This window comes from Cibotium barometz, chromosome 19, assembly GCF_041138505.1.
Source record: "Cibotium barometz isolate CiBa-2024 chromosome 19, ASM4113850v1, whole genome shotgun sequence".
NCBI lineage: Eukaryota > Viridiplantae > Streptophyta > Polypodiopsida > Cyatheales > Cibotiaceae > Cibotium > Cibotium barometz.
The window spans coordinates 43,989,881-43,998,620 of NC_141064.1; the positions used below are offsets into that span (position 1 = coordinate 43,989,881).

Genomic DNA, 8,740 nt, shown 5'->3' on the forward strand with positions numbered 1-8,740 from the left:
CCATCTGTCCAATAGAAACCAGGTTCTTTGTAATATTTGGAACATGAAGTACATCTACCAAGTACTTCATTTTGCCATCTTGCATAGGTAATGACACTTTACCAACATACGCAATGGAATGCGTAGTATCATCGCCTGTTTCTACATAAGTTGGTTTTTCCATTTTCTACATGTCTGTAAACCACTCATTATGACTAGTCATGTGGTTAGAGGTGCCATAATCCACATACCATATATCTTGAGATCCTGACACATCTCCTATTGTGGAACTGAGCATGTGCTGCATCATAAACAATTGCTCACTTCTGTCATCACCACCCTATTTATTACTAGATGATGCATAGTTGCCTTGCTGTAACTTTTCACTTTTAATCTCATTTTGCTTTTTATATAGCAATCCTTTGCCATGTGCCCTAGTTTGCCACAATAATAGCACTCTATACTATTTGCACTCTATACTATTTGCACTCTATACTATGCACTCTGATTTCTTTGCCAACCATCTCGGCCTCTTTAGCTCCCCTTGCCTCTAGACTAGCCTCTTCCACCTGTGTATGATTGTTGTGCTACGAATTGTTGGATTGCTGTTGTCTAGAATTATGGTTTCCTTGTTGGCCAACCACCACCTTGGCCTCGACCATGACCTCTACCTCTATCTCTATATGAATTAGAGTAGAAGGCATGTTCTAATGTGTTCTTACTTTGTGAAGAAGAGTCCTCACAACCTAGAGACTTTTCTTCTATGATCAGCATAGACACCAAGTCCCAAAAGTTGGGAATATTCTCTCTCATTGCACTGGAGGTCTTGAATGGCTCGTACGCTTTACCAAGCCCATTCAAACAGACACTCACTAAATCATCATCTTCCACTGATACATTGATAGACCTAAAGGATTCAACAATGCCCTTGAGCTTTAAAGCATACTCATTGATAGACATGCTTTTCTTTTCTACAGTATGCAACTCTTGTTTTAGCTGCAATTTCCTTACCTTTGTATTGGTATGGAACTTCTACACACCAGATTCTTCCACGCAACTGCTGGAGTGTTGACATCTTGTAGGTGTCATATCATTGTGTATGTGACACTGATTGAAAGCTAATACATGACTTTCCTTGCACCTTGGTTCCAGTCCTTGAATGTCTTTATATTTGCTGGAGTGGCATTCTCTTCAGACAACTTTAGAGACTCCTATCTCCTTTGACATAGTCCCAAAATCCTTTACCCATCAGGAAATTGGTCATTCTGAACTTTCAAGCATAGTTGTTCTTATCCACATAATCCGATTGAGTTCGTCAGACATGTTCGCCTGCAACAATCAGAAACCTGCACAATAAACAGAAAATTTTTGTATGCAACCTATAACACAACAATATCTTCTGAAACTGCTGCTGCACAACGGTACTTCAACATAACCTGTATGTCTCTAGATATGATCGGAGTACATGTATATATACCCAATATCAACAATACATGTGCAAACACTATATGCACTCCTAAAATGCACTGTTGCACTGTAATAACCAAGTTTCGACCAAAGATAATTCTCTACTAGAACTTCCTCCCAAGCTGCCAAAAATACCTTGTGCATGCAATAACTGTAGAGGAAAGCAACCGTATGTAGAGGAAAGAGATTCACACTCACAGGGGAAGAGGAGACGGACTCGTGCAGGGGAAGAGGAAATCAAACTCCAATTTCATCTACATGAGGTGACCCATTGTGTTCGTCCGCCATGTGCTGGTCGCTCGCCCGGTCGCCCTTTCATCCATATGAGGTAACCTATGCCCGTCGCTCCCTCGTTCAATTGCTAAACAACAATTGAACCCGTGTGCATGCAACAGCTATAGAGGAAAGCAACCATATGTAGAGTAAAGAGATTCACACTCACAGGGGAAGAGGAGACAGACTCGTGCAGGGGGAAGAGCCGAAGAGGAAATCAAACTCCAGTTTCATCCACGTGAGGTGACCCATTGTATACGTCCGCCATGTGCCCGTCGCTCGCCCAGTTGCCTTTTCCCGCTAAAATTAGAAAATTGGGCTTGGTTTACTCGCGTGGCCGAGTTGCTATGGTTTATTGCAAACCCACGTTCACGAAATCCATGGCCTCCCACGTTGATCCCAATCTTAAAGTCTTGTGGGAGAGAGAGAGTGAAATCAAACTCCAGTTTCATCTATGACGTGAGGTGACCCATTGTGTACATCCACCATGTGCCCGTCGCTCGCCCAATCGCCCTTTCCCACTACAATTGGAAAATTGGGCTTGGTTTACTCGCGTGGCTGAGTTGCTATGGTTTATAGCAAACCCTCCTTCGCGAAATCCATGGCCTCCCCCAATCTTAAAGTCCCGTGGGAGAGAGAGTTTTGAGGATAGTCACGTGCACAGGCTGTATCTTTTTATATACATTCATTCTCAAGATTACACGTTTATTAAATTGGATAATCTTACCGACGACTAAATAGGGCGCGCTATCCACTGCTTCTGCGCAAGAGAGCTAGGGTTTCTCATAACATCGCTGGAGAAGTCTGTGCTCACAGTATATGGGATAATTCTTGCAGTTCGTAGTGCGTCGAGAAGAAGCTGAAGAAGGGTTAAGGGCAAGAAAAGCTCCCGTTTCGGTAATTGGAAACCTGATGTGTTTGCATGACAAGTTTGAAATGTCGTGATGGCGGGGATGCTTGAAAGCTTGCAGTGCCTTCATCCAAGTATTCCAAGGTTGCAGTGGTGTGGTAGGGTTACTTTGAAAGTAGGTCTTGAGTTGATTTCAGTGCAAAGCCCACCTGCTGTAGTGATGGTATATGTTGCAATGATGTTATATACGCTGGATTGATGGTATATTTGGAAGGGAAGTATCACGAAGGTAGCGATATTTATATGTTGGAAGGATGGTGTTTGATGGATTGAGGGTATCTGCGTACTTGATGACAAGGGAGTAAGGAGAAAGGTAGCAATTGCACATGTATGCGTTGGACCACGGTGGAGAGATGATGTTCATGATGTGCATGGCATGTGTCAGCAAGGAAGTAGGCAGAAGGTAATAAAACGTAGAGTCTTATTGCTTAAGCCATCCACTTCAGCAGCTTTAGCCATCCTTCAGCAAAAGGGGGATGTGCAGACCACGAAAGTGATTACGAAAATGTGTTCTTTGCAGCTACACCGGGTTGTTTACAATGACCTTTCTGACAAGGTGCTCCATGGCCCCAAAAATGGCTTTTTCTTTTCACATGGCAGTCACATTGTGCTTTTACCGGACTATGGTGCTGCAGTACTGATTCAATTCGTCTCAGCAGGCACAACTTCAGTCATTGCGGCCTCAACAGATGTGTCGACTTTGCCTTGCGACAAGTTCTAGCAGAATATCTAGTTCCATGGTTGGCTTATTTGAGATGATCATTTTTTATCACCTCTGTGGCCTTCACAGGCGCTTTTAGTCTTTTGTGTGCATTGATTTTGGCACAAAGAGAAGAATTTGACAAAAACATGTGTCTTTCAGGTTCTGTTGCCAATTGGGTGGTGCATCCCAGTTCTGAAGCGCGCACAAACTTTTACTCAAGTTGGTGCCAAGGGTCAACGTTCATTTTGTGCATATGCTTCATCTACTTCGATCCCATTCAAAGAGATTGTGAATGCTGTGAAGACGTTTGCTGTGTGCTCGTCTACAAGGTGACTGCTGTTGGACTCTATATTACTTTGTGTTAGTGAAGCAAGAATTTTTATTTGTGGTAGACTTGTGCCTAATGTGCAAGTGAATAATAGAGAAGATAGAGAACAATGGAATAGAAAGACACATGTCCAACACACAACTACCTAAAATACTGTATATCTATACGAGAAACAACAGCATTCTCCAAGTACAAACTGATCATATTTATCCTTTACAATTTTTTAAAGCCATGGAGCTTATGTGGAAGAATGTTGATGCAGTGTGCTTAATGTTATACGAGAGAGTCAGTTGTTCCGACAATGTGCTTCGGCTGTAGGGCTTATGGTTTTTGCAACATGGGGTCTAGGACCGTTGCTACGGATTATTCATCGTACTATATTACAAGTATGTTCAGTCTATGACTGCAGCCTTGTGTTACATTTCTGGTTTATTTCTAACGGGTGAGGAAAGTTGACCTGAAAGGTCGTTTGTGCTTTTTCAACAGAAGGAAGACCGCGCTTGGAAGGAGAGTCAGATGCATTACATCTTGCGATCATACATGCGCCCCCTGCTCCTGTGGATTGGAGTAATTCTTGTATGCAGGTAAGTCAAGTAAACTTCTTAAATACGCTTTTATGCTTCCATTTGGTTTGATACAAAGGCCTTACAACTCGATTCTGCTCCCATTGTGGCGGCCTTTGTTGCCTTCTGTTTTCTTACAAAACTTGTCAAAATTTCTCTGTATAGGGCTTTTGATCCTCTTGTGTTATCAACGGAGGCAAGCCAGGCTATCAAGCAGCGCTTTGTAAATTTTGCGCGCTCTTTATCAACTGTATTAGCCTTTGCATATTGCACTGCTAGGTAAGTGAACTATGTGCACTTATATAGCTTTAGTTTACCCTTGCAGTCATGCCTATGGTTCACAAAGCTTTTTACTTTTTATGCCTTCACCAGTTTGACTCAGCACCTGCAGAATGTGGTGATGGATCGGCAGGATTCACAGGATTCACGCAGTGTGAGTGTCATCTTCTGTTGAGCAGGTTATTGATTGGGTAATGCCCAGCAATAAGCTCTAACGGAATATAATTGTTGTGCAGCTTGGTGCTCAATTTGTTGGGAATGCAGTTTACACGGCAGTATGGATTGCAGCTGTATGTTTATTCATGGAGTTGCTCGGTTTTTCTACCCAGAAGTGGCTGACAGCCGGTGGCCTTGGTACTGTGTTGCTTACACTTGCAGGCAGAGAGGTGAGAACCTGCAGGATTGTTCAACTTGTAGAATTCAGCTCATGAATTCAAGGTCCTCAATATTACGAGGAGTAGCCACCCTAGTATGTTACACCAGATTGTGCCCTATTGGGGCCAGATGGTTTGTAGGTGGCTTAGGCTGGTGGCTACATGCCTGTATTGATCGATATCTTTACATGGGGTCTTACATAGGGTTGCTGGACTTTATCCTGGGATGATAGTTGCATCGAAACGCGTTTTGCATCTGGCACGGTGACTGTGTATTCCTCCAAGGACTGAACGCAGTCTACAGAGGCTAGTTTAAAGCGTCAGGCTCTAGCCCCCATCCACAAATAAGCTATCTACTTTCACTGTCTAGTACACCCTAGTTTCCTCTAGCATACAGGCTCTGTCTTAGTAGCTCCATATTAGCCATTGAAGCCCCCTCAGGTGCACAATGTTGTGGAGCTTGCAGCCGAGTGTTGCTTCAAAAACATGAGGAATACAGTAATGTTTCCATCTTTGTTATCGTATGATTTGACTGCAAGTTTTGTGCTGCACCCATACCGTTAAAAATTGTCTATTTGTGCTCACCAACTTGAATGTCTACAGATCTTCACAAACTTTCTCTCAAGTATAATGATCCATGCAACGCGGCCTTTTGTTCTCAATGAGTGGATACAGACCAAGATTGATGGATATGAAGTTTCGGGTACAGTTGAAGTGAGACACTCTTCTTTCTCACTTTACCCTCTGAGTGCCAGCATAGTGGTTTGTGCATCAGGCTCCATCCCATTCCCTGCGCTTTTGTGCTGTCATATACCGGCCGGCCAGCCAGCTTGGCTATGACGTCTTCACTTAGATGTTTTCCTATGAGATTTGTGTTGTGTTCTCATTCAGACTTCATACCTCTCTTTCTTTTTCTTTTCACCTTTCAGCATGTTGGATGGTGGTCACCAACAGTTGTCCGAGGAGATGATCGTGAGGCGGTACATATACCGAACCATAAGTTCACCGTCAGTGTTGTTCGAAATCTAAGTCAAAAATCGCATTGGCGCATCAAGACACATTTTGGGATAAGCCACTTAGATGTCAGCAAGATTCCAGTAAGAGGATCATCTGTTTTCCATTTCAATTTGAAGCTAGTTCTAATGGTGGCATTTGTGCTAACCAGTTTCCTTCACATTCATGCAGAGCATTGTAGCTGACATGCGCAAGGTTTTAGCAAAGCACCCACAAGTTGAGCAAAGAAGACTTCATAGGAGGGTCTTTTTTGAGAACATCGATCCTGAAAACCAGGCTCTTATGGTATCCTTTTGTACCTGTTGCTGATAAGTTCAGAAATGGTATCAGGTTCCTAATCTCTCTCGTGTTTTTGGTTGTGTTTTGGATGCTTACAGGTGCTAGTTTCCTGCTTTGTGAAGACCCCTCACTTTGAAGAGTATCTTTGTGTAAAGGTGAGCACTGCTAATAGTCTAGATGCTACTGTTTGTGCTCTCTCTTGGGGCTTTGGCTGATCGTGTCATGTGGCAAGGAGCAGGCCATAACTTTTGCCATGTTGCATTTGCAGGAGATAATTCTTTTGGACTTGTTGAAAGTTATAAGTCATCATCATGCTCGCCTAGCCACCCCCATTCGGTCGGTGCAGCGTGTACTTGATGACATGGAACCTCGGAGTGCACCATTTCGTGACATGAATCGCACTGCAGAAGCACAAGGGAGGCCGTATTTGCTGGTTGAGGCAAGCACTGTTGCAAACAGACAACGTGATGCAGAACAGCCTGCTAATGCCAAGAATGGAGCTTTGCATGCAAAAGAGGATGCGGCTGAAAACGATGGATCTGATTCTGGATTGGGAAGTTCTGGCAACGAGAGCACCCCTGAAGCCCCATCTGATTCCAAAGTCCCTAGTAAGCATAGGCCTCAGCTTGAAGGACTTGACTCCATGGGCCTCAATTCTAAAGATATAACCTTGTTGGGAGCAGCCTTTGAGAAACCTCCAGCTAACATTCCGGAAAGCCCAGTGGAGTCTGGACCACAGGGTGAGAAGGCTTCATTCAAATCTACTGCAGAGGCAGCATCGGTGAGAGCTGAAAAGGCCTCAAGCAATGTGCCCAACCAACCTAATCAGCCTGCGGGTGTGAAATTTGATAAGAGTCACACTAGACTAGGTGAACAACTATCTCAGTCCACAGGTAAAAAACCGGAGAAATCTGTAAGTAAAGCTGCTGCTGGCCCAGATTCTGTGCCTATGGTAGAAGACAAGAGTAGCGCACAGGAAGATCTGAGTAACACTGATCTGCAAGCACAACAACAAAAAGAAGACGTTGACCTGAAGAGTGATACAAGGCGACTGCAGGCGCATGGCTCTACATTGCATGGTCCAAAATTGGAGATGGATCGTGGATTGGGTGGGGGGAGCTCTTCAGGAACCAAAGCTCAACTGGAGGAGAATCTAGTTTTGGGCGTGGCATTGGATGGGCCAAAACGAACGCTTCCTATTGACAATAACATGGCCCCTGCTACTGAGCAGAAAGAGCTAGTAGGATCACAGAGGCGAGAAGGTTCCCAATCTTCAAATGCAGGCCCTTCAGAATCTAGAGAGAGGTAGCAGTTGTCTTCGTGATTCAGAAAAATGCTGCTGCTGTTCTGTTTATGAGACCACACATCAAACTATACGTTTGAAATAATCCCATATACAGAAGGGGAAGTTTTGAGTGTTTCCAATTTATATTTCTGTTGGAAACACTTTTGCCTCGTTGCATCTGTTGTTTGATTTTTGAAATTCGAATTTGTGGAAGAGGGCTCATGTAAGGGCTTTCTCAGGAGAATAACTCCTCTGCTTGGCACAGGGGAGGATGTGTAATTTATGAATGTTGACTATATTTATCAAAGCTTTTTAGTGTACTCACAATGCCTTGATCTAGTTACAAGTAACGGTAAGCGATGCTGCTGAGGAAGCACCTTGTGGGGTTTTGTACCCAGGGCCTCCTGGTCTTAGGCAAACACCTTCACCACTTGGGCTGTCTATCATTGGCTCAAACTCGTTAACTTTGAAGCTTCTGACATCAAACCCCTCTGATCTTGGGGTTTATTACGGTCTTTGCTTGCTTTACCATGTGGGTCGGTCTGAAGTTTTTGATTGTGAGGGTAAAAAGCTGAGCTGTAGTCTTTCCTCATTTAGTACCAACAGAAGCCTTACATACTATTGTGGCTCTGCTAAGCACAAATCTGCCATGGTATGGGAGGGGGCATACGTAGGTTACAAAGTGTGAAAGAGTGGTGCTGAACTGTCAGTTGGGATGTGAGGCCAATCCCACGGGCACAGCTGTATGTGTAAAAGCCATCACCTTGCCACTATGGAATCCTCTGTAATTGGTCGTCTAGGGTAGCAGCCATGATGCCCGCACACTCTCAATGTACCTTTTTGAGTGGAGCTCACGATAAGGTTGCACCTCAACTCCACTGGTTGAGCCACATCATGTTGTGTTCGTATGTGCAATGGGTTGCTTTTCTGTCCTGCAATGAGAAGACATAGCATCAACCTTAAACAATATATTCTCCCTCAAAACGTACTTCCACAATGACCTTGCTCTCAAATGTTGCTTTCCAATCATCCTCCTCCTGAGTACATCCGTAAAGCAGCCTAAGGTCTTCGAAGTTTTGACTCTGGAATTTATGTTGCAGCATGCAGTTTCATCGAGTGCTGTGCATTCATGGCAGTTACCAGTTATCTTTGCTGTGGTTTGACAGACTACAAGGCCCACTGAAATATGTTTAATATTAGAGTTCAACCAGAGTTGATCTATTGGCAAATGCATGTGGATACACTGGAGTTAACCTTTACCTTATTAGATAGAGCAGATGATTATA

The 8,740-nt window shown here is 43.8% G+C and overlaps 1 protein-coding gene across 5 annotated transcripts; it reads left to right on the forward strand.

Moving 5' to 3' along the window:
* The first annotated feature begins 2,273 nt into the window (after positions 1-2,273).
* On the forward strand, positions 2,274-7,774 carry LOC147628640 (mechanosensitive ion channel protein 3, chloroplastic-like). Of its 5 annotated transcripts, none has more exons than XM_086813841.1 (14): positions 2,861-3,032; positions 3,150-3,201; positions 3,287-3,369; positions 3,492-3,661; positions 3,923-4,046; positions 4,147-4,244; positions 4,389-4,502; positions 4,596-4,656; positions 4,739-4,888; positions 5,480-5,590; positions 5,806-5,973; positions 6,062-6,175; positions 6,268-6,324; positions 6,438-7,774. In XM_086813841.1, exons 1-14 carry the CDS (start codon positions 3,006-3,008, stop codon positions 7,476-7,478), a joined length of 2,370 nt encoding a protein of 789 aa, XP_086669967.1. In that variant the 5' UTR covers positions 2,861-3,005; the 3' UTR covers positions 7,479-7,774. The 5 variants fall into 5 exon arrangements, with proteins under 5 accessions (XP_086669964.1, XP_086669965.1, XP_086669963.1 ...); XM_086813842.1 differs by having other exon boundaries at positions 3,150-3,185; positions 3,289-3,369; XM_086813838.1 differs by having other exon boundaries at positions 2,274-3,185; positions 3,286-3,369.
* Positions 7,775-8,740: the final 966 nt, after the last annotated feature.

What these genes read in the sequence shown, in the direction of transcription:
- LOC147628640 (XM_086813837.1), top strand. Translation starts at nt 3,006, where the DNA reads ATGTGTCAGCAAGGAAGTAGGCAGAAGGTAATAAAACGTAGAGTCTTA. An exon ending in TTTGCATATTGCACTGCTAG is followed by an intron (nt 4,503 to 4,595) that starts GTAAGTGAACTA and finishes TGCCTTCACCAG; the next exon opens with TTTGACTCAGCACCTGCAGA. An exon ending in CTGAAAACCAGGCTCTTATG is followed by an intron (nt 6,176 to 6,267) that starts GTATCCTTTTGT and finishes GGATGCTTACAG; the next exon opens with GTGCTAGTTTCCTGCTTTGT.